At 41.1% G+C, this 26,370-nt stretch overlaps 1 protein-coding gene across 3 annotated transcripts in view; it reads right to left on the minus strand.

The window, feature by feature from the left end:
- Positions 1 to 26,370, minus strand: part of SLC12A1 (solute carrier family 12 member 1) — a 221,636-nt gene that overhangs the window by 143,405 nt on the left and 51,861 nt on the right. Inside the window, exons 5-8 of one of the 3 annotated variants that reach the window (XM_040342655.1) lie at positions 21,407 to 21,502; positions 18,078 to 18,217; positions 14,987 to 15,097; positions 343 to 454 (exon numbers count right to left, since the gene is read on the minus strand). In XM_040342655.1, the coding sequence (XP_040198589.1) occupies positions 343 to 454; positions 14,987 to 15,097; positions 18,078 to 18,217; positions 21,407 to 21,502 (459 nt within the window). Of the gene's footprint in view, positions 1 to 342; positions 455 to 14,986; positions 15,098 to 18,077; positions 18,218 to 21,406; positions 21,503 to 23,116; positions 23,213 to 23,642; positions 23,739 to 26,370 lie in introns of all 3 variants that reach the window. The other 2 variants (XM_040342654.1, XM_040342656.1) reach the window with 2 other exon arrangements.

The following is a 26,370-nucleotide window of genomic DNA, read 5'->3' on the forward strand; positions in this document are numbered from 1 at the left end:
GAAAAGCGGATCCCGACTGACGCGGACGCTAGCGGATGCTCCATCCGCTAACGGACGCGTTCCCATAGGGATTCATTACAAGTCCGTTAACGGACTTGTAATGGACGGACGAACGGTCCGCTCGTGTGAAAGGACCCTTCATGATTTCAGGGCTTCCAATACTTTGATCCCTTATTTTTGGGGCTAATATTTAAATCAACAAAAAAGAGGGGGGAAAAAAAACCTTTGCCAAGAATATTAGGTAAATCAAGTATGAATATAATAATAATGGTAAGTATGTTTAGCGCACAATTCCCAAACCATATTTGCTTTAAATCCAAAATATATGCAACGATCGTTTACCTTGGTAGTTAAAGAATCCTCGAGATCTCTTTTCCTCTGTAGTAGGAATAACGGTTCCGATGAAAAAATTGGCGATGGCGATGAGCAGTATGATCAGCAGAAGAACCTGAGCCTGGATATAAAAGGAAAGTTCGGTGAGCGTGCTTACAATTTAGTGTCTGGATTCATATAGTGGAAACAGGTATACTACAGTCCATCAGTTACAGCTCAGTAATAGAAAAATAGAGATAAAATTATATATGTCCCCATTTTCAAAATGTGTCTTGGTGCAATTTCTACAATATAGTGAGACTATAAAGACAGCCTGTTTCGTATATTGTTCTACAACAATAAATGTACAATATGGCTTTAGGTTTCAGCAGACCTTCGCAAACAAGTTATAAATTGGGGAAAGTACTGTATTTGCAGTTGGCTTAGCCTTGAGTTGAAACTGTTAAGACCTGTACACACGATCGGTCCATCCGATGAGAACGGTCTGATGAACCGGTTTCATCGGTTAACCGAGGAAGCTGACTGATGGTCAGTCGTGCCTACACACAATCGGTTAAAAAAACGATCGTGTCAGAACGCGGTGACGTAAAACACAATGACATGCTGAAAAAAACGAAGTTTAATGCCTCCAAGCATGCGTCGACTTGATTCTGAGCATGCGTGGATTTTTAACCGATGGTTGTGCCTACTAACGATCGTTTTTTAACTATTGGTTAGGAATCCATCGGTTAAATTTAAAACAAGTTGGCTTTTTTTTAACCGATGGATAAATAACCGATGGGGCCCACACACGATCGGTTTGGACCGATGAAAACGGTCCATCAGACCGTTCTCAATGGTTTAACCGATCGTGTGTACGCGGCCTTAGTTTACAATGGGTGTTATGTAAAGTAAAGTAAATACCTACCTAAAGTGAGACTAAATTAAGGTGACCCGCTCACAGCCTGTTAAAGGGGTTGTCCTATCCATCCTATGCATGAAGGTGAAAAAAACACCTTGCAGTGACCAGCCCCCCAAGCCCCCGTTTTACTTACCTGAGCCCAGAATTTCCCTTGGTAGGGACGCGCCATCCCTCTCTCCAGCTCTTGATTGGCTATATTGATAGCAGCACAGCCATTGGCTCCCGCTGCTGTCAACCAAAACCTATGATGCAGGCATTGAGGGGCGGGCCAAGTCATACATGATTTGGCGGCTATGAATGTCGAATGAATGACTCGGGAGGGCACCCGCAAGGTAACCCCCCAGGAGAGCGCTTCTCTTAGGGGGTTATCTGATGCAGAGAGGAGCCGCAAAACCACAGAAGTCGATGTTCGGGACCATTCTGTGCAAAACAAGCTGCACAGTGGAGGTAAGTATGATATTTTTGTTATTTAAAAAAAAATGATCCTTTACAATCACTTTAAGTCTTACTTTCCGGGCCCCTGGCTACTACTGGTTGTGGAGCAGAGGGAGATATCTGCACCGGGGAAGGGAAGGAGATAAACAGGCAGGTGACTGGCTGGGACTTGAGCCAAGGCAGAAGAACAGCTGAGCGGAGCTGAATGGGCAGGCACCCGAAACTGAAGAAATATTCCCTCCGCTCCGACCAGCACATGATCATCAGAAAGGGGCACAGATAATGGGGAAAAAATACACCCCTAAGCTAGTAGGAGTAGGAGTTGTAATTCAGATTTTTTTTTTTATTCTGCACTGACTGTCTTTGAAATCGCCCCAGCCCCTGTTCAAATCTAATCCGGGGACAAAACTGGGGACAGACTTGGTCCGGGGACAGTATCCCCAATCCGGGGACTGTCCCCGAAACCAGGGATGTCTGGTCACCCTACACTAAATGATATTTTTATTTTCCAAAAATAATCCATACACATCCACTACTCAAAGCATATCTGTGGGTAAAATGTAAAGTCATATACAGTGGAAACTTGCTTTTTTTTTTTTTTTTTCTGCCTCCTTGTATAATCCTCTGTGAGCTCCTGAACCTCTCATTTTGCCCCTTTATTCTGTTTGTTTGGAACAAGCAGTGCATGTTAGTTGCAGTCATGTACACTGCTCTATGCACACCACAAATCCCATAGTCCATTTCTGGAGTGAGCAAGAGAGGGTGGCTACACTCCTACATACAGTGGGATCACAAAGAATCTTCCCTCTACAGGAAGTCAGATCACAACACCAAACAACATGAATTTGGAGATTTGGAGGAAGCAGAGAGCAATAAGGGAGTTTCCTGATTTAAAGTCGAACTTCCCCCTCTTCCGATTGCCTCAGCGATCTGAGCAGAATTTCAGCCCCCCTGCTCCCCCCGCAGCCTTCTGGAACATGTTACAGGTCCCAGAAAGCTGCAGAACCAATCAAATAGCATTGAACTGATGCTACATCTATCTAGGTGATTATGATTGTTTGTTTTTATAAAAAACACATTTTTTTTTTAAAGCGGTAAACTCAAAATCAAAAATGTAATATATTGCAGCCTACTAATTCTTAAATGTGGTGGCTGCATTCGTTTTCTTTTTTGGCTTGTTTATCTTCTGTATTCCCCTGGTTATCCAGCTAGTAACACACCTCCTGTATTAGAGTGCATACACTCTGGATGAAGGAGCAACAGAAACACCTTTGGACAGCAGCATTGTCAGTCAGTCTGGGGGAGGAGGGAGGGGGAGTGTTTGATATACTAGTAGATTTAGATACACTAATCATTTGAAGCCAGACAGCTAATGTACATGGGACGTTATTCAACCTCTCCAGAACGATTTAACTTGACAGCTAGAAACTGGTGTCTAAAAATGTCCATTTAGCCGCGTTTACATGCGTTTGCGTCTAGAAGCGTTTGAAAAAAGTAAATATATATATATACTTTTTTGGGTGGTTAAAATTAAAAACGTCTGTAAACGAAGCGCTATCTGTCAAGTTACATAGTTCAGGAGAGGTTTTAAAATGTCCTGTGTGCATTAAGCCTAAGAACCGGTTCACACTGGGGCAACGCGACTTCCAGCGCGACTTTCACAGGCAACTTGGAGATGACTTGAGCGCGAACAGCAGCGTGACTTGGGGCGACTTACAACGCGACTCAAGTCGCCTCCAGGACAGGTGACAAAGCCAGTGGCCAATCAAATAATAATCTGCTCTGTGGGAGGGAGGGATTTGCCCTTAAAAACTATTTTCACTTCCTGGAAAGTCGCTTCAGTCAAGACAGTGATCTGACTTTGGAGGCGACTTCCAATGAAATCAATGGATACAAGTTGCCTAGAAGTCGGATTGAAGTAGTACTGGAACCTTTTCTAAAGTTGGAGCGACTTCAGTAGTGTACATTAAAGGGGTTGTAAAGGTAATTCCCCCCCCCCCCCTAAATAGCTTCCTTTACCTTAGTGCAGTCCTCCTTCACTTACCTCATCCTTTGATTTTGCTTTTAAATGTCCTTATTTCTTCTGAGAAATCCTCACTTCCTGTTCTTCTGTCTGTAACTACACGCAGTAATGCAAGGCTTTCTCCCTGGTGCGGAGTGTTATGCTCGCCCCTCCCTTGGACTACAGGAGAGACAGGACGCTCTGTACGTTGCAGATAGAGAAAGGAGCTGTGTGTTAGTGGGCGTCCTGACTCTCCTGTAGTCCAAGAGAGGGGGCAAACACGACACTCCACACCAGGAAGAAAGCCTCACATTACTGTGTGGAGTTACAGACAGAAGAACAGGAAGTGAGGATTTCTCAGAAGAAATAAGGACATTTAAAAGAAAAATCGAAGGATGAGGTAAGTGAAGGAGGACTGCACTAGGGTAAAGGAAGCTATTTATGAAAAAAAATTGTACCTTTACAACCCCTTTAAGACGGCTCCCATTCATTTAAATTTCTAATGTCGTGCGGCTTGGGGCGACTTCAAGTCGGATCCCAAGTCACCCCTGTGTGAAAGATTTTAACATTCCCAGGTACGATGTTAAAGTCCAAAATAATGTAAATTTATATTGCAATTAAAGGTGAATGACCTTTCCCTACTAAATTTCACAATCTAAAAAAGGGCAGCACAGTGGTGTAGTGGATAGCACTTTCACCTAGCAGCAAAAGGGTCGCTGGTTCAAATCCTGACCACGACACCATCTGCCTGTAGTTTGCATGTTCTCCTGGTGTCTGCGTGGGTTTCCTCCAGGTACTCTGGTTTCCTCCCACACTCTATAGACATGCTGGTAGGTAAATTGGATCTTGTCCAAATTGGCCCAGTATATATATATATATGTGTACAACTGTGTGTCCCAAGCGCGTCGAGATCCTACAGCGTAAAATGACCGCACCAGCCAAGCAGACACTGGCTGGAAAAAGCGCCTAAAGAAGCGATTCAGTTCGCATGTGTAGCGCTATACAATTCATTCATAAATATAAGATGATCATTGTAAGCATCACCATCAGTATATGTAACTGCTACATCTTCAGGACAGCTTGTTCTGTTGAAAAAACAACAGATAGACACGATCATCAAGTTTGAGAAACTTTGGAAACCGTGGATTTCATATACTGTACCGGATAGTTTTAATGAAGGGGTGATGATGCCATGGTAGCTTGCCCATTATACACAACCATTGCACAATATAACTAGTGACAATGGACCCAGGCCCATCCCTGCAGACCCTTTTTATTTTACCCCCCTTCCCCCCCCTTTTTCAACCCTTCCCCCTGTTAGTTAATTTGTGCGATTCATTTTTCTCACCATATCCTTCATGATCAATATAGATAAGGTAGCATACTATAGATCTTTTATCCTCGTATGTTTAAAAAATGTATTAACCTCCCTGGCGGTATGATTCTTTCAGAAAAAACATGCTGAAAGCGGTACCATTATTTGCAAGGAAATTTGGCGTTTTATACTGTAGGCCTGTAATTTTTAGAAATAACTCACTTAAATCTGACCAAACAAGAGTCTAATAGGCATCCCGGGTATGACATTTTTTTAAAAACAAAATGATAAATTATAATATAATAAATAATTATAAATAATTATAACAAATTATAATAAAAAATATTCAATAATGTAATCAAATCAAAATCACTGAAATTTGCTCAGTTGCAGAATTGTCGCTGTCATTATTTTTTTTTTTTATGACGAATTTCCCCATAAATCGCTATCGCACAATTCTGCAAGTGATTATAATTTATTATCGCTGTTTTTTAGCTGATCTAAAACAATTTTTTACATAAAGGGACACTTTTGGTTGCTATGGACAATCTACAGTTTGCAGGGAGAAAGAAACGTTTTTATTATATAAAATGACATGCAGGACACAGGACAGACCACTAGGGACAAGGGGGGTGTGTTTTATTTACATACAGTACTGTAATCTATAAGATTACAGTATACTGTATGTAATGTGTTTGTTTACGTTTTTGAATTTGGCGCCGTTCTCCGTCCCCGTGCGTCGTAAAGTCGCAGGGAACAGAGATCGGCGGCACAGGAGGACGCTGTGTGAATCGAGCGAGGAGGACCCGCTCGCTCACACAGCGCGGTGGCATCGCTGGATCCTGGGACAAGGTAAGTAAACAATAGTCTGTACATCCAGCGAGGCAAGCCCGAGTCTGACTCGGGGTTACCGATTTTAGCCCAAAAATCTCACCCCGAGTCAGACTCGGGAATACCGCTCAGAAGGTTAAACAAGAAACTTGAAGTTGTTAATAAACAGTTAATTTGATTACTTGGCAACACAGGTAGATCTCCTGCATTACAAATTTGAGCAATGCAAATGCCCACTGTTGTTGCCAAAATACGTTGATCAAGTTCTTTTCTCCTTAATCTTACAGGTTAAAGCGGGAGTTCACCCATTTATTAAAAAAAAAAAAAATTCCCTTTTTTTCCCCTTAGATTCCTGCTTGTTTGGTCTAGGGGAATCGGCTATTTGTTTTAAAATATGAGCCGTACTTACCGTTTTCGAGATGCATCCTCTCCGTCGCTTCCGGGTATGGGTCTTCGGGAGCGGGCGTTCATTTTTGATTGACAGTCTTCCGAGAGGCTTCCGACGGTCGCATCCATCGCGTCACTCGTAGCCGAAAGAAGCCGAACGTCGGTGCGGCACTATACTGCGCCTGCGCACCGACGTTCGGCTTCTTTCGGAAAATCGTGACGCGATGGATGCGACCGTCGGAAGCCTCTCGGAAGACTGTCAATCAAGAAGGAACGCCCATTCCCGCAGCCCATACCCGGAAGCGACGGAGAGGATGCATCTCGTAAACGGGTAAGTACTGCTCATATTTTAAAACAAATAGCCGATTCCCCTAGACAAAACGAGCAGGAATCTAAGGGGAAAATGTGCTCTCTGAGGGTGAACCTCCGCTTTAAGAGCAAATACAAAATGTCAAGAATACAAAATGTTATTCCTTTTTAAACATTGTATCAACCTTATGCTACTTGTATAATTTCATGTTGCAATTACTAAATAAAATAATTTTGACAAGGAAAAAAAAACTGATTTACTGATTGGATCACCAAGTGAAAATAAAGGAAAGAAAACCCTAAAAAGAAAACAAATGCAGCCACCATACATAAGAATGGGTAGGCTGAAATTAAATGAATGTTTTCTTTTGGGTTTAATACCACTTGAATTGTGACAGTCCGCATGCTCAGGCCTATAATCCAAAGTGCAATGAAAATATACAAAATGCAGCAGCCCTCAGCATCCAGCCAGAAAACACCCTTCATCCATCTGACTGGGATTTGTAGGCTGTGCACATCATCAGTGCTCCTTGCTGAATAAACATGATTGCCTATACTCATTACTGGAAGCTGTCTTCATGGTATACATAATGATCTCCAGTTTGCTAGAAATCTCTGGCTCATGAACAATAAATATGAATGACAATTTTGAATAATAGTTATGAAGAGCCTAGATGATGCCATCGGCTCCCGGAGAGCTGACAGGCAGATTTAGATACATTAAGTATATAAAGTTGATCAGTTGCTAAGGGTTATTGCACAAAATCAATAATGTCTTAGATATAAATTGAAAAGTACTTGATCCGGTAATTTCTTTATAGTCGGTGTGTGTGGCGGATATATAACATGGCGCCTGATTTATATTGCTGAACACATTTGTGAGTTAATGGCCTTCAATTTGCTGAAAATATTACCTTTCCCAGGTACGATGTTAAAGTCCAAAATAACATAAATTTATAATGCAATTAAAAGTGAATGACCTTTCCAACTAAATTTCACAATCTAAAAAAGAATTTATGACTGCGCATTCCCTTCTTTACTTTTTGAACTATTGTTATTATTGTAACCCATGACAATTTCCCGATATTTATAATGTGTGTGGAGACAAATGCTAGACATCGTAAATTGTAGGTTTATAACACACTTACAATGTAGCTGCTAATGGGAATAACGTTACAAAGTCAAGTTCTCTAAAGGCCAGATAGCGGAACAGAGGACAAAAAAGTCACAGTGTGATGGTCCATCATATAACATTACCAAGTTATACATCTGCGGGAGTTAAGTCTGAGTTTTATGGTATTTAGTGACTTCTCCTAAGTAAACTCATCATGATGCAAAGTTCATGTAGTGCAGTTTCTCCTCATTTGATCTTCCACGACACGCTGAAGTGGCTATAAAATATGTTGGATAACCTTAAGCCAATGTATTTTATATATTTATGGTCCACCATTATTATACAAACTACCTGTTGATGATAAACCTGATGTTTTATAACTTATAGAACAGTAAGTTAATTTACTGAATTCTCGGAATCTAAACACTTTGGGCCAGATTCTCAGAGACTTACGTCGGCGTATCAGCTGTCGTAAGTCCGAATCTGCGCTATCGTAAATTTAAGCGTATTCTGGAATCCAGATACGCTTAAATTAGGCTAAGATACGAGTGGCGTAAGTCTCCTACGCCGTCGTATCTTAGGCCCCGTACACACGACCGAGTTTCTTGGCAGAATTCAGCCAGAAACTCGATCGGAGCCGTATTATGCCGAGAAACCCGGTCGTGTGTACACTTTTAGCCGAGGAAACCGACGAGGAACTCGTCGAGCCAAATAGAGAACATGTTCTCTATTTCCTCGTTAGGCCCCCCACACACGTCCGAGAAACTCGACGAGCAAAACACATAGTTTTGCTCGTCGAGTTCCTTGTGAAGCCGCCGAGGATCTCGGCGAGCCAAGTTTCCTCATTGACTAACGAGGAAATAGAGAACATGTTCTCTATTTGGCTCGACGAGTTCCTCGTCGGTTTCCTCGGCCAAATGTGTACACACGACCGGGTTTCTCGGCAGAATACGGCTCTGATCGAGTTTCTGGCTGAATTCTGCCGAGAAACTCGATCGTGTGTACGGGGCCTTAGTCAATGAGGAAACTTGGCTCCCCGAGTTCCTCGGCGGCTTCACAAGAAACTCGACGAGCAAAACGATGTGTTTTGCTCGTCGAGTTTCTCGGACGTGTGTACGGGGCCTCAGGGTGCATATTTACACTGGCCACTAGGTGGTGCTTCCGTTGAGTTCGGCGCAGAATATGCAAATAGATTCACGAACGTACGTGCGCCCATCGCAATTAGTTACGCCGTTTACATTAGAGATACGCCGGTGTAAAGATAAAGCTGGTCTCTAGGTGGCGCATCCCATGCAAAGTATGGACGTCGGAACAAGCGTATCTTTTTACGTTGCTTGCATAAGTTGTACGCGAATAGGGCTGTGCGTAAATTACGTTCACATCACAGGCATTGAGCCGACGTATCTTTGGGCGTAAATACGACGTGATACTGAGCATGCGCCATTCATTTGGCCATGCATCTACATGAGGTCAAGCCTCATTTAAATACAACACGCCCCCTACAGCCTACTTTAAATTAGGCGCGCTTACGCCGACCCATTTACGCTACGCCGCCGTAACTTAGGAGGCAAGTGCTTTGTGAATACAGCAAATACGGTACGCTACGCCCGCGCAACGTAGATCGGCCGTAGGTGAATCTAGGCCTTTAAATCCTCAGCAAAAATGATTGTAGGCCTTGTCAGTATCAAGGACTTTGTCAGCAGGGGTTAGTACCCCTTTCAGTAAGGTCCTTTCTTTGGCTATGGCAAGCGGTTGGAGTGTGGTGTCCCTATAAAAACATGGTATGGGAGGATTATCAGGCAGCGGATTGATGGAAACAGGCTACCCCTCATTTACGCTATGTAAGTCTCTAGCCTGGGAAGGTGAGTACCCTTCAGGGAAGGTTGTAGAGACTTAGGCCTCGTACACACGACCGTTTTCCTCGACAGAATCCATCAAGAAACTTGGTGGCAGAGCTTTTTTGCTGAGAAAAACGGTCGTGTGTATGTTTTTCATCAAGGAAACTGTCGAGGAACTCGACGAGAAAAAAAGAGAACAAGTTCTCTTTTTCCTCAACGGGAGTCTCAATTTCCTCGTTGTGTTTCTCGTCGGGCTGGTTTTCGACGAGAAACACGTTCGTGTGTATGCTAAGAAACCCGCGCATGCTCAGAATAAAGTATGAGACGGGAGCGCACCTTCGGTAAAAGTAGCGTTTGTAATGGAGATAGCACATTTGTCACACTGTAACAGACTGAAAAGTGCAAATCGTCTCTTACCAAACTTTTTCTTAACACGCAGTAACATGAGATTAGCAAAAGCAGCCCCAAGGGTTGTGCTAGTGGAATCAAACTTCCCCTGCCGTTGTATGTGTTGTACGTCACCGCGTTTGAGAACGAGGAGATTTGGTCTTGACAGTGTGTACGCAAAGAAAGCTTGTCAAGTTTCTCCACAAGCCTGACAAGGAACTTGTCGAGGAAAACGATGTTTCATTTACGACGAGTTCCTCGGTCGTGTGTACGAGGCCTTATGCTAGGTACACACGATCGGAAATTCCATCAAGAAAACCGTGGATTTTTTTCTGACGGAATATTGGCTCAAACTTGTGTTGCATACACACGGTCACACAAAATTCGGACCGTCAAGAACATGGTGACAAACAACACTACAACGAGCTGAGAAAAATGAAGTTCATGCATCGACTTGATTCCAAATTATGCATGGTTTTTGGTGCGTCAGAATTGCATACAGACATAAAAATTCCCTCCAAGATCTTTTCTTGTCGGAAAGTTTGAGAAACAGCTCTCAAATTTCTCTTGCCGGAAATTCCGACAGAAAAATTCCTATGGAACCTACACACGGTCGGAATTTCCGACCAAAAGCTCACATCCGACTTTTCTTGTTGGAGTTTCCGATCGTGTGTACGCAGCATTAGAATGAGAAAACTCATCATGATGCAAAGTTCATATAGTGAAGTTTCTCCTCATTTGATCTTCCAATTCGTGATCTGCCATTATTATACAGACTACCTGTTAGTGATAAACCTGATGCATTAATAACTTATTGACCAGGAATTCTCAGTATCCTAACACTTTATATCTTCTGCAAAAATTATTGTGAGCCTTGTCAATATCAGGGACCTTTTCAGCAGGGGTTAGTATCCATTTCAGTACCCCTTTCAGTAACTTCCCTTCTTTGGCTATGGCAAGTAGGTGAAGTGTGGTGTCCCTATAAAAATATAGTATGGGAGAAGTATCAGGCAGGGGACTGATGGAAACAGGCAACCTCCTATTTACACTATACAAATCTCTAGTCTGAGAAGAATTGGACCCTTCGGAGTAGGCTGTAGAGCAGGGGTCTCAAACTGGCGACCCTCCAGCTGCGAAACTACAAGCCCCATCATTGTACATGTACATCGCTCTAAGGCAGTTTCTCTTACCCTGTTGCTCCAAAAAGTCTCTATCCCACATGGAGGGTGCAAGCCCTGTATGCAAACAGATACTTAGAAGAAAAGAAGGCTGGATGGCCGCACTCCTGTGCAATTTCTACAGTATTATTCAAGTGCTGGATACAAAGGTGAACTACAGGTATCAGCATACATGTTTTACACCAAGATCGGGGTGCTTATTCATAGCTATGAGTATATCTACATATCTACTTCCCATCAGGGCCAATTCTGGCACTTTGCTCCTACATGTAAAAATGATAATTTTATTGCTAGAAAATTACTCAGAACCCCCAAATATTATATATGTTTTTTAGCCCCCCCCCCACTACCACCTGCTACTTTCAACACGTTCAAAGATACTCCAAGTGGATAAAGGGTTATTTAAGATCTTTATTTACATATTAACAGTGTAATTCAAAAGATTTTGGAGAAACTGTCCACATTTTGACATACCACTCTAAAAAGTAAGGAGAACTTAGAAAAATATAAAAAAGCAAATGTTACTGTAAAAATATAAACTTAGCCCACCTTTAGGCCTGATTCACACCTATCCATTTTTAGTGCTTTTTGAAGATTTCCACTCGAGTCCATTTAACATGGTTTTCTATGGAACACATTCTGTAGTGCAAAATGCAAAAAGCACTAAAAGTGCATAGGTGTGAAGCCTAAAAGTGGACAGTGTCAGTCAGTAGAGCAGTGAATGGTGCCAGTAGAACAGGGGGTGGTGTCTGTAGGGCAGTGGATGGTACCAGTAGGGCAGTGGATAAAGCCAGTCAGTAGAGCAGTGGACAGTGGATAGTGTCAGTATTTCTTTTTCATTATAGTTATGTATATATATATATATATATATATATATATATATATATACAAAACTATAACTATATATATATATATATATATATATATATATATATATATATATATATATATATATATATATATATATATATCCTGCAACCACTGAATGCAGGTGGGAGGGAGAGCAGGAGAAACAGGCTTTCAGCGGTTGCAGGAGGAAAAATGGAGGGGATTGGTTCCTGCATATGCTGCTGCTCCTGTCCAGGTGTAAAACAGGAGGCCGCACGGAGCATGGGGCTGGGTTGCAACTTTGACCCCTGCGACCCCTATAGCTATGCCAGTGGCACTTACTTTCCTATTCTCCACCTGTGCTATTATTTATTACCTGTTGCTGGAGGTACATGCTTTTCACATCCTGAAATATTTAAACATTTTTTTTTGTTGTCTGGCAGGCTTAGTGCTGCCTTAGCAATCATTCTTCTTTTATTGATTCCTAACTTGAAATTGTTTGTTGCAAGTTTGATTCTTTCTGACTGGTTTACATTCCTGTCAGGTGTTCAGGAAATTGACACCGTGCAAAAATATATGCTCCATGGACTATGTAATACATTAAAATGGCAACAATAACAACTTTTCTTCTCTACAGTTTTAAAGAATCAGCCATTTGGCTTCCTATGACAATAGGTTATGGATTTAAAGTGTATCTAAAGTGCAAACATTTTTTTTTTTATAGAGGAGGGTTTAGAATGGGGTTTGGCAACATGCATGTCAATAGTGGGCTATCTCTTGACAATGGCCATATTGGGGCTTGAAAGGTTGTGGAAGAATTTACTGGGTCCTGGTTTCACCAAGGTAGAGACCACTGCCCTAGGCACACTTGAATAAGGATAGCCCTCAATTATAATATTTAATCATTAGACAAACATTAAAACCAGAATTACAGTTAAAAAATGGCTGAATGTCACATGAGCTGCAGAGAGTCTTGGCAATCTCAGAAGTCCCTCCCACTTCCAATCTCTTGATGTTTCTACCCAAAGGTACCCAAAAAAGACCAGAAATTTTAACTCTTTCTGCTTTATTGTGGTTTCCTTATATGCAACTGCCCCATGAAGTGCCCAACTTGTGCTTTCTTAAAAAATATGTGTCTAATGCCTTGTACACACGATCAGTCTAAACCGATGAAAACAGACTGAAGGACCGTTTCATCGGTCCAAACCGACCATGTGTGGGCCCCATCGGTCAGTTATCCTTCGGTCCAAAAAAATAGAACTTGCTTTAAAATTGAACTGATGGACGCCTAACCGATAGGTCAAAACCGACGGTTAGTATGCAAAAGCATCGGTTAAAAACCTGCGCATGCTCAGAATCAAGTCGACGCATGCTTGGAAGCATTGAACTTAATTTTTCTCAGCACGTTGTTGTGTTTTACGTCACCGCGTTGGACTCGATCGTTTTTTTAACTGATGGTGTGTAGGCACATCAGACCATCAGTCAGCTTCATCGGTTAACCGATGAAACGGTCCTTCAGTCCGTTTTCATCCGTTTAGACTGATCGAGTGTACAAGGCCTAAGAGGTCTGCTAATCCACACAAGACTGTATAACTGATGTCATCATGACCATCTGCTCAAAAGGTACCAATGGCTCATCCACATGACAATCACCAACATTATTGTTCAACACATTCACTCAGCCTTACATTTTGCTAACATCTTAATTTCTTCTTTTTACATATAATTCTTCTATCAAAAAAAAAATGTTTAATCTTTTAGGGCAGGAAATGTCTGGATTTGCCCGGTTAATATTTCCACTTTGAACTAGGTGAATCTAAGAACTTGCTGTGATTTCCTATGAAGAGCTGCACTGTTCTTTCATCTCCATCCACACCCCCTGCAGATTTGCTATAAGTTTACTGAGAATATACTGTGAATTCACTTAATCCTTACATTTTCTATTTGCTGCCATTGCTGTCATTGCTCTATGCAATATTTTCCTGTGGCCAGCGAATGGGTGCGAAAGGGGATTGATTTGTCCATCTGTTGTAAATAGACTTCCTAGTTGATTTTCATGCCTTTGCTATGATAATATTTTAGTGTTTGAAGATCTATTGTATTCAATGTTGCCAACCGTCAGTATTTTTACTGGCAGTCAGTAAAAAATGGCCACTTTTCTTCTGCCAGTAAATGCCAGTAAGAGGAAAAGGTTGCCAGTAAAATATATGGCTGTGACACTCGACTCAGAACTGCGCATGCGCAGTTCTTGTCCGGTGGCGGCCAAGACCATTCAAGTGCCTTCTACAGTGTGTTCAGTCAGTGCCGGGAGGGGACGGGACTGGTGGAGGTGGTGCCTGGGAGGGTCGTGTGATGTCATGGTGCAAGGGAGCCAAGTGGAGTGACCAGAGCCTCGTGTGGGGGTGGGAGCAAGGCAAGTCAGGAACAGGACTGTCAATGCTGTTTGGAGTGGGGGGACCACCTGGTGTGGCAAGAGACTGTCACTGTGACTCCGGAGGGGACGTGTTGTGTTGGGGATCTTTGCTGCTGCACACTGTTTTCAGTGTCACTGTGAGAGTAAATTTCATGTTTGTGTGCTTCCGTTCAAATTCCTGTCCCTGAGCTACCTACTTACTATATCGAAAAAATAATAAGAAATATGTTTTTTTACTTAATATCTGCCTTAAATCACATGTCTAATTGCATATTGTACTTATTTGTAGCTTATATACTGAAATTTGTACTTAAAACTGTAATTTAGTAACTTTTGGAAATGGCAGTAAAAATTTGGCTGTGCCAGTCAATTTTGGATGTCGTGTCAGTAAATTTCAATCTGATAGGTTGGCAACACTGATTGCATTCTGAATTGGCACTATGCACCCATTACAATGGAGTAAAACCACCATATACAGTATATAGAGTTATAGTTGCTCCAGTAATAATTCATGTTTTACTTTATTTTTTATATGATGCCATTTATGAAGGCAGAATAAAAATGATGCAACGTAGTTGGGGTCAATAGAAGAAAAAATAATGCAATCATGGAGTCACATATACCTGGAAAATGTGATTTGGAGCCATTTGGTGGAATGTATCTTTAGAAAAACTGATGGAGTATCAGTAAACAGTCTTACAGTACAATAACTTACCTTTGCTTCCCACTCCATGCCAGCTACAGAGATGCCAAGCAATAGGACAACTGTTATTGCGCCCACAATTCTGATGTCATTTACCTCATCTATCATAATTGCATTATTGTCCTAAAGAGAAATAAAAGAAAAATAAATTGTACAGCAGCACGTGTGCAATTCAGTCATGTGAGAGAGAAGCACATTGACAGGGAGTCAGCATGCGTTCAGACACAGTAAATCATTTTTAATATCACTGACGACTATATATATAAAATTCAAAATGTATACCAATGCAAATGTGAAAAGGTAACTGTGTTTTAGAAGTGTAGTTATTTTTTAATAAGGTGTCAAAAAAATATTTCCCCAGGTCTGCCATGACAAATGGTCCATCATATGACGGGGACATGATGGAGCTTCATTATAAGGAAGCACACATATTAATCTCTGTTCTTGAAGGTCAGAGATCTCTTGTTTTAAAGGAGTTTCAGTTTAAGAGATCTGTTTGAAATATCCCTGGCGAAAGTATAAGTAAAATGAGTAAAATACAATGTTTAACCCTAGTCTGTCATGAATCTACAACAAGTGCTAACAGCGCTGATATTCTCTCCAAAAATATATACCGTATATTACCACTACTTCTATAAAGAGTATTTTATTTAATATACAGATACAATCTTTTCAGCAACATTTTTAACTGATTAGTACAGGAATAAATAAAGGGCTTTAGCTGTCCTCAGTCCAATAAATAAATGAACAGAAGGCAAACATAATGTTAATGTGTAGCACCCTCCTAGTTAGGTTGCTAGGATGATAGGCAAATGTACTTCTTTTTGGCTCCTCTGCATTCAGTGGAGCAGCTGTTGAGTGCTTTTGGCTGTTCTGGATCTCACAGGCTGCAAATTTGATTGCTCTCCCCTGCTTCTTTTGAGGTTTCTGTAATATAGAAGGCTGGGCAAGGCAAATGAGCAGCCTGAATATTAATTGTGCTCAGCCAATCCTTGGGAAGGGGGCCCAGTAGGTGGTTGGAAAGCACATTCATAGACTGAGGCCTACAGCAGTGGGGGTTCTTATTCTACTGGAGGAGTTCCCAGCCTAGGGACTCTGTCCCTCGGGGTATACTGCTGGAGTTTCAGCATTTTCATTAAATTCCCAGCTGTGGCAAAGATTGGGAGGGGGGGTGCTACTTCTAAAGATCATTTTCTGAAACTAATCAAAGGATTTCACATAAGGACATGGCCTGAAGAACTCACTGAAGAGTGACCATGTCATGAACAGATGTGACCAGAACCGTGTGGAGTCAGACTGCAACAGAGGAAACAAATGTATGTAAAGTGAATAATTAAGTTTATTATAGATAGGTGATATAAATACACCAACAACTCCAATACAAACAGTGAACAAACCAGACAGTGACCCACAAATAACTAATAACTATATACAACAGATAGGGAGTACCAGAATCATAAACGTAGCCAGGCCTGGGTCATTCACAGGATATCAGCAGATGGGGGCAAGGAACAGGACAGGACAGGGAGAAGGTGGACGGGATCAGGCTGCAGGGCAGGGATGCAAGGTAACAGGAGGGACAGGATCAGAATCAGAATCAGATGCACAGGTACAGAGGGTAACAGGTTCAGGTTCACAGGTTAGCAGGTACGGATCAGGGCGCAAGGAAGATACCAGGGCCAGTATGTGAATGCTTGTCTGGTATTTATGCACACACCTGTAATTAGCCTCAGGTAAAGCCTGATCACAGGAGGTGATGTCTGCTCCATACTGCCAGGAGACACCCACTGGTGGACATTGGTACTGCGGCCCAAAGATCTAACAGTGCCACCAGCAGGTGAAACCTTTCATGACAGCTCCCAACTGTTAGGAGACATCTGCTGGTGGACACCAGTACTGCAATCCACAGGACCAACAGTGACACCAATGGGTGAAACCTTTCCTGACAGCCCGAGGGAAATTGGAAAGGGCTTGGTTGTCCCAGGGCATTGTGAGCATTAACCTCACCCTCACTGAAGAGTGTCCAGTGGATACTGGAAGGAGGCATCTGTGATCCTGTGACATTGTGAGTAATGACCTGAGTTTGGGGTGCTGGTGACCATGTGCTGTTTCCTTTGGGTGGAAGGACCAGGGGCAGCTATGACAGAAATAGTTTTTAAAAGGGCTCAATTCTGCCATCTATACTTGTCCCTGCATAGAGACTGTTCAGAGAGGCTTATTAAAGTGGAGTGTCTCCTGCAAATATTCAGTCAATTTGGAGTATCCTATATCACCCTTCACCCCAACCAAGTTCTTCAGCAATAAAAATCCTAAAAAGACATCCCCTAGAGTAACCACTGAGCCAGAGTGAGTGAACTATTGCTGTGTGCCTGGCTGCCTCTGCACTAATCTTGGTAAAGAACCTTGGGAACCAGTTAAATTACAGCAGCTTCTATGGGTGTAGCAATACAAATGTATCAAAGAAACACATATCACTTTAAACCAAATCTTTAAATCCTAAGCTTACGGAAAATGTGTGCTGGTGCCAGATGTAATAGAGAAAATCCGAAGTAATTTGCTATGCTTCCATATCCCACCTCTGTAATCTTCAAGTACTACAGGGGTTAATGACAGTGCTGGACCTGTGACATGCGCTCATTAACAGTTCCAACTATGCCTATCTTTTGAGCCCCCCCCCCTTCTCCATTCATTGAAGCTGTACTATAGCTTCTATGAATGAAAATTACTTTATAAATGGAGGAGAGGCGGATGAATGAAAGGTCGGCTCCTTTCATTCATGTTTTTCATTGTTTGAAGCTATAGTGCAGCTTCTATGAATAGAGGAGAGGGGCAGAAAAGGCAGGCATAGTCGGCACTCTTGAAGAGTGCATAGGGCAGGTCCCTCAGCTTCACTGACCACCACAGTGCTGGAAGATTATCACTGCAGAGGTAGGGCAGGATCGGGAAACAGAAGATTTCAATGAAATCAGCATCCATCAGCTCCTTTGAACGTCATTGTAAAATGGGACACAAGACAAGGAACATCTACACGGAGTGACTTAGAAGAAAATGTTTGAGAAAAAAACTGTCATAAAACTATACACTCTAGGGTATTAATACTCACTTTTAAAAGCTCCACAACAGTTTCTGAAAATCCGACCACATACATGGCTACAGCCACAGCGTTGGCAAAGGCAAAAATAAGTCCTATGGATCCACCAAACTCTGGCCCTAGACTTCTTGATATAAGATAATACGCCCCACCTAAAGAATATAACAAAGACTAAAAGCTAAAAACATTGCAGTGGTTAGGGGTAGCGTTAGGGGATAGTCTTCCAGAACTGCCAAGTTCCCTAAGCAGATCGCAGATGGATGGGTTACAGTGTATATTATTTAACCTGGGGCATAGACAAGAAAAGAGCCAATAATATGACATCCGTGCCCTATACGCATAAAGCAGAAAATGAGGGCAGAAATGGAAAGTTTGCTACTCATTATGAAACAGAAAAAGGTTTTTCTATATTTGCAATAATTGTAAAGTTAACTATTTATGTGCATGGCCAGATCTGTATGAATTATATATTCATCTTCTAGTTAGTGTTGGGAATATATAAAGCGGTGATCAGACCACAAACACAAACATATGAAGCCATTCTACAAATGTAATTTTCTATCCTGAACTGGCATTTCTGCTCAATACATGGGAGGGTGGCTTGGATATGGGAATCTTAAAGTACACCCTTTCTCTTACGAATGGTGTGCACATAAAAGACCAAGGACATCCGAGGGAGCATGCCATGAAATTACTTATCTGTGTTGAAACAGGAGCAGCACAGAACAAGTTAGGCATTAAAGGTGTTTCTTGTAGCCAGTTTGTTCTATTTTTCTTTTATTGATTCTGTTAAGAATTAACTCATTGAAGAGGTTATTGGTGACAGCTCTGTGAAGGGAGAAAGAACAGGTCTGTTTATTGAACTTGGGAACTTGAGGAACCTATTCCCTTTTGCTGCGCCCCATTATTCACTTTTATAACTTAAAACCATTTTGATTTAGTCATTTTCACAATGCAGAAATTTGAAATTGGCAAAATTAGTCAGTAGTTATTAGACATGAATAATTCAAAGAATATTCTAAGACATGCAGTAGCACTGAGATGTGAGAAATTAAAGAAAATTAATTCTAAATCTCAAAAATGTAAGTCTGAATATCTAAAAAAGAGTTGGAAGTAGGCTTACCTTATCTCAGATGGTTTCTAATGTAGAACTTATTAATATATATATATATATATATATATATATATATATATATATATATATATATATATATATATATATATATATATATATATATATACACAGTATAGCAGTAATTTTATATATATATATATATATATATATATATATATATATATATATATATATATATATATAAATATGTAAAGAGACATTTTATGATAGAACTCTCCTGGATTTGTGAAACTGTCTTGTTCCACTGACTCATTCTTACTTACCTTCTTAATTTACTTACCTTCTGCCACCAGCTCTGCCAGGTTAGATATCATACTGCGGTTATATTAAAAAAAAATTGCTTCTCTTCCAACATGTGGACTAAACTACTGTCAGTCAAAGGAAATTCTACCATTAAAATTACAGTAATGGTTGCATCTTAAAGGGTTAGTTCCACCTTACCGAAAAACTGCCTATGCAGATAAGGTGTGTCTGTAGATAAAAACACAAACTGTGCAGCTTTGAGTAAAGTTGAATAATGCCCTTACAAGAGATGAAGGCCATTTATGTATCTTATGAAGCCTGACTGGAAAACTCAGAGGACATTACTAAGAGACAACTAACCCTAGCTGTTACTGTTCACCTTCACCATCACATAAGTGAGCTCTCAAACGCTGAGCTCAAAGCTACTGTATCAGGGTAGAGAAAGCACATGTGGTGATTGATTGAATCAGAGAAAGAGCTCACTCCTGTGATGGTGAACAGTATCAGCTAGGGGTCTCTTAGCAACGTCCTTAGCAATTCCCTAGGAGTTTTTAAAGTCAGGCTTTATTAGGTACATAAATGGCCTACATATACAGTAAGGGTCTTATTCAACATTTGTCAAAGCTGCACAGCTCGTTTTTAACTACAGACCTCCCTTATCTGTATAGGCAGCTTTTTGATAAAGGTGAACCATGCCTTTAAACATCTAAATAAGCATTGTGAGAGTAAGTATGGGTGCAACCAATGGACCTGATCCTACCTTGTCTGTCCTTCCACCCCCACCATTCAAACATGGATGTGTTTAGGAGAGTACTGGAAAGGGGCAATATTATGATGTTGAGAACCAGACCTACACCAAGCCCCACAAAGAAATTATTTTCATATAAATGTATATGAAACTTCAAAAATAACTGTAATTTCTGTATGACTTTAACCCTGCAATATTCATACTCTAGTTGTAAAACTGTAAATATAAATAGGTACCATGAGATTAAGGTGATCTGTTTTCCACTGCCTGGCAGGTACCAACAATGCATGGTGTTTACATCCTTCAGCCTCAGTATCCAGTTAGTAATAGGGGACTACCCACCCAAAGAACCTTGTCCCCATGTTGATGGGGACAAGGGCCTCTTCTCGACAACCCTGGGCTGTGGTTGTCAGGGTCTGTGGGTTATCAGAATTTGGAAGCCAGTTTTTACAAGGGGGCTCCCCAAATCCTGCCCCCCTTATGTGAATGGGCATCGGGTACACCGTACCCCTACCCATTCACCAAAAAAATAAGTGAAAACCACAAGAAACAAAGTCCTGTATAAAAAAAAGGTAAAAATAGTGTGCCTCAATGTAGATCCATCATCAATCACGACACCCACCGGACCCAAGAAACAGGAAAAAATGCAAAAAACATTCTGCCTCCTGGGAGGCCTCCTGCCGTCTGCCTGCTCTGTGCTTTGACAGTTCTTATATAGTCAAGAGGTAGGGCCAACTGGGTATGTCACCTGGTGGCGCCGCCCCCCTCTGACATCACGTGATGTCAGAAGGGGCAATGCCACCGGGTGATGTAGAAATTTGTTCAAAAATGTATAAATGAAACTAATTTTAACTTAAAAGAAGCAAAATTGTATGAAAGCAAAATTAAACTAAACAAATTCCGAAACCAAACAAAACAAATTCCATAACGAAACTAAATTATTAACATAACGAATCTATCCAAAATTAAACAATTTTTTTTCTGCACATATCTAATAAAGGTGTTCAATAAATAAACTTAACACCTTACATGTTTTATGTGATGACTTTAGTTGTAAGTAAAAGAAGATTGAATTTGTTCTGATATAAATAATGGGTACAGGAGATAAAAATATATAGGAAATTTCGCTTCAAAAATATAATGAGTAAGAGGTACTTAGCTAAAAAAAGGATCATATAACATTGAGATAACTTTTTCTTCTATCATAGGACTTACCTCCTCTGACTATGCCATTGGTGCATATGGCAGACATAGAAAGACCAGTTAATGTGGTTACCACCACACTGAGAGATATGACGACCACTCCGAGACCTGAAAATAGCAAAGATACTTGAAATTTACCTGTACCATACACAAGCAGCCAGCAAGGACTTCTGTTCCCAAGGATGGAGAAACACATAATCCATGACTTTCCTGTAATGTACTTGATGTAAACACACTTACCTTGTTGGAATCTCATTTATACACAGACACATTAGGGTAGACTTGTTTAGCTTGTTTACAATAAGTTGCGTTTTAGTAAGCATTACTACATTGCCAAAGTAACAATACTAGAGTCTATCAAAATAATGGAAAAAAAATGATACTTGTTTTTATATGTTTTTAGTGTCCTACCAGCAATAATAAATCTGCCCTATTGTCTCTGTGTGAAATATCAGGCTTAGAAGACTTTAATGCATAAATTACTGATAAAAAAAAATCATAAGGATTAAAAAGGACTGTTTGTTTTACAAATAAATAAGACATAATTGTTTCTTTCTATGTATTAAAAAGACAATTGTTAAAAAACAGTTCCTTTTGCCCAATGCTGAAACCAATTTACTTGCCTCATTGGTATATTGATGATAGAATATATTAGTTGCCTGGAAGTCCCAACAGTCTCAGAGAACATTGTTTATGTCTTATTTATTTGAATTAAAAATGTACAGTAATTATTTGAATTCCTTAACACATATTCATGTATTGTCCAGTTCTTGATTCCAGCCGGTTGTGCTGTCCGTTCTTCAGAAGATACCACCTGAAATGTCCTTAAAAAAACAGTTGTATCCACAACGATTTCCCTATTCTTCAAAGATGATATCTAATACTATAATTTTTTGTTTATTTCTGTTCTCCTGGGGTAATTCCAATCTTATACAATCATAGCAGGGGTTCATATTGTTTATTACTGCCAAGTTTTAATTGGAATTGGAATGGAGCTGTGTGAGAACAGAGAATTCCAGTCACAAAAGCTTTCACAAAAGCTTTCTGTAATGTTCTTAAAGGTTAAGTACGCCTTTAAAAAATGCACATATTTTTGCAGGCGAAAAATGTACACTGACTATTTTTTTTGCATGGTAGGCTGCAAGCCATTGCACCCCTGATCAGTGAATTGTGGGTGTAATGCCAGGCTCCTGTAATGAGGTATGGGCTTCAAGTAGGAGAGCAGGAGAAAGTATCAATGGACTACAAGTGTAATAATAACCACAGTTGTATTCCATTGACAATGACAAACCCATCTATGGTAGGGGCAGACGGGACTTATAGTTAATTTACACAGCCCTGTAAATGAATAATGCAGCTGTATGGGTGAAGCCCCTTACAGATGCACCTTTTTCAAAAGTGACAGCTGTTGCAGGGGAGAAGAACCCCCTATGCTGTCAAGGGGGGGAGGCAGTTTGGGGATATAGGGTTACCATCTGCACCACCTAAATATGGGTCTAACATCCAGCAAAAGGTGGAATCAGCCATCAAGGCTTCCTCTGTATGAACCTTCCCAAGATCTAAAGCTAAGACACCTTTTTCTCTACCTTGACATTACCTTGACAAACTTTCTCCACATTAGGAGGACCCACAATGACTTTCCAGACCTGAACTCAGAAGAGATAGAATCTCAATACTTAGCCATGTAGAGATCCTATATTTTATGTTGCCTTAACTTTTTACCTCCACGGACAAAACCGTTGGTTGCTATTGCAGACGTTGACAACCCAGTAATTGAAGTTACTGTGGTGGCAAGAAGAATTATGATAACTCCAAGACCTGTTAGTGGTGAAAACATCAAATATTTTATATAGGCATCTCATCTTAGAGGTACAATTCATATCTGGATGATCGCAGGCTAGAATTCAGGGACTCACTGTACTGAGAAAACGTACTGAACTCCTGAAACCATTATAGAGCAAGTTACTTATGATAAACCTGTGGACGTGTGGAGCCATCCTTCCTGAGTAAATCCTGAAACTGGGTGCTTAGGAGAAAGACTTAAATACTGACTGAGATGAACTGCAGTATCCGTATATAATCTCCCGAAATAAATTCTTTCTCTTGACTTTTTTTTTTTTTTTGATCTGTGCTCCAGCCGATGCTAAAAGAAAAAGCCTCCAGCGAGCCAAGTGTGTGATTACCTTAAAATAATGAGATTCTGAACTGGCTTCGACCTTTAGAACATTCATGGCTCATATTTTATTACCTCCTCTGACACATCCATTTGTGGCAATTGCAGAGGTGGACAGGCCAGTTATAGAAGTTACTGTCACTGCTAACCCGATGATAATGACACCAAGACCTCAGTGAAGAGAGAAGAATACAGTCTGTTAACTATTGCAACATGTTCCCCATTTTCTCTTCTACAGAACATGCAACTCTAATAAACTTCTAGAAATTCTCTATTAGAAAACCTGAGACATCAACATCCCTTTAATACAATATCATCTGAATATTAATAGCTACAGTGAGCAGGTAAGCAGGATATTGCAAAGCTGGAAAAAAAGCCACTTGCGTTTTTCTGCCCACGAGGCAGAGAAGAAAATAGGCTATTGCATTGCAGTTGTAGCTTTAAAATACAATTAAAGACTCCTGTATGACATTCTAACATAGGTGTGTGCAGCCTATTGCCTTTCTCTGTAGCCTCAGCTGCACTGGACAGTGAATGAAGTGCTTTGTGCTGAGTGACTTCCTGTTCATTCACAAAGCGAAGCATAGTAAACACAGTTTGCTATACTATAATTATGATGGAACACAGTGAGTGAGTGTGTTCATTGTGTTCATTTAGAAAAGGAAAGTGTCCATGAATTACATATTGATTAGCCCTTTCCCCCACTCTCCATCCTGAAACATCCCCCACAGCAGCCGGGGTAGAGGAGGGGAGCCAGAAGCACTGCAGTGGTGCAACACGGGGGGAAGCCTGGGCAGTAGGGGGAATCAGCAGTGCACAGAGTGATTAGGGTGTGCCCAGGCACCCCTGGCACTCCCCCTGCATACACCTATGCATTCTAAACAAGCTCAAAATCCAGCTACTACGAGATGCATAAGCCTCATAAAGAAAAAAACTACCTTCATTTGTGTCTCACATGCTCACCCTCCCAGACACTGCAGCTCACAATTGGAGGACTTCAGTAATAGAGGCAGTGCTGCCAGACAAGAAAACGGTGTGGGCAGGACTAGGTGCTAATTTACAACATTGCTAACAGCCACACTCTCTGCAAAATGTTTTGGCTCACTGTAGTACAAGCAGGTACATCCAACATGGACTTCACTGGCAGGAACAACAGGTACTTGTGAAACTTTGCAGGGGGCTAAGAGAAACTAATCCAAGATGCACTTTTAATTAAAGGGTAACTGCAGATTTACATAAAAAAGTAAGATGATTTCATAACACCATTCCTGCTCTTCCGATTTCCTCTGCGCTTTCTGCTGCGCAAACAACTTTCCATCTGCCAGCACACTGATCGGTACACTTTTAAACTCTGTACATGGCGCTTAAAGTGGCTGTAACCCTAAGGCACAAGATATATGTCCCTTTAAAGCACGATATAGAACGGAGTGCTTTTGTAGTGTCACTTGTCCCTTTCCATGTTGTACAATACCTGGTAAATTCTGCTTGTTGCTGTGTCCCCCCCCTCCCCTAATCTGACCACGTTTATCATGGAAGCTAATATATAATAGCGTGGTCAGATTATGTGCCTCCATCATCCTGCTCTCTCCTCTGCATCTCCCCCACTGTAATTTCCGTATTCTGTAGTCTGTGTGAAGCTGATCTCTTACCCGTCCCTTCCTTGCTGCCTCGATTGAGTATTCTGCTGCAACTGCTCCACCCCTTGGTTGTAAAGTAGCATCTATTATATACTTTGATCCTCTCTGTTTATGAACATATTAAATACAGTGTGTGTTTTTTTTAAATAATAATGATAAATACCTTATTTGCCTAGCTCTGTTGTGTGGTCACATGTCCTCCCTCTGCTAGCTTGCATACATCAGAAGGGAATCTCAGCGCCTCCCACTGTACTCCTTAGATCAAAAAGGAGAACAGAGGGAGGACATGTGACCCCACAGTAGAGCTGGGCAAAGATTGGTATTTAGCATTATCATTTAAAAAAAAACACACACACTGTATTTAATACGTTCCTAAAACACAGATAATAAAATAATATAATAGATGTGACTTTACAATCACTTTAAGGCTGTGCAACTACATAATACCAGCAATGGCTAGATGTCATGTTTGCCGGTATACCAATTTGTACACTTTTAAATTTGTACACAGTCCTGGAGGATGTTTAGCAGCATAATGTTACCAATGGCTAGCTCTCATTGGTTAGCCTGGTCATGTGACAGAGCTGACAATGAGTGTCTCTTCTTATTTATGGGACAGAAGAGACCCTTCCAGTGCCTAGAGCAGCTCTGTGATGTCAGCTGATTCACAGAAGAGCAGAAGTATGTGTAGTCCTCTAACTGAGAAGAGAAGTATGGCCAAAATAGCTTTGACCTTACTTCTAATTAAAGGGGTTGTAAAGGTAAAAAAATGTTTTCCTAAATAGCTTCCTTTACCTTAGTGCAGTCCTCCTTCACTTACCTCATCCTTCGATTTTGCTTTTAAAATGCCCTTATTTCTTCTTTGAAATCCTCACTTCCTGTTCTTCTGTCCGTAACTCCAGACAGAAGAGGGGGGAGGGGGTGAGCAGGAGAGTCAGGACGCTCTCTACATTGCAGATAGAGAAAGGAGCTGTGTGTTAGAGGGCCTCCTGACTCTCCTGCTCTCCCCCTCCCCGCTCAAGGGAGGGTTCGAGCATGATACTCCACACCAGGGAGAAAGACTCACATTACTGTGTGGTGTTACAGACAGAAGAACAGGAAGTGAGGATTTCTCAGAAGAAATAAGGACATTTAAAAGCAAAATGGAAGGATGGGGTAAGTGAAGG

Source organism: Rana temporaria, chromosome 3 (assembly GCF_905171775.1).
Source record: "Rana temporaria chromosome 3, aRanTem1.1, whole genome shotgun sequence".
Taxonomy (NCBI): Eukaryota; Metazoa; Chordata; class Amphibia; order Anura; family Ranidae; genus Rana; species Rana temporaria.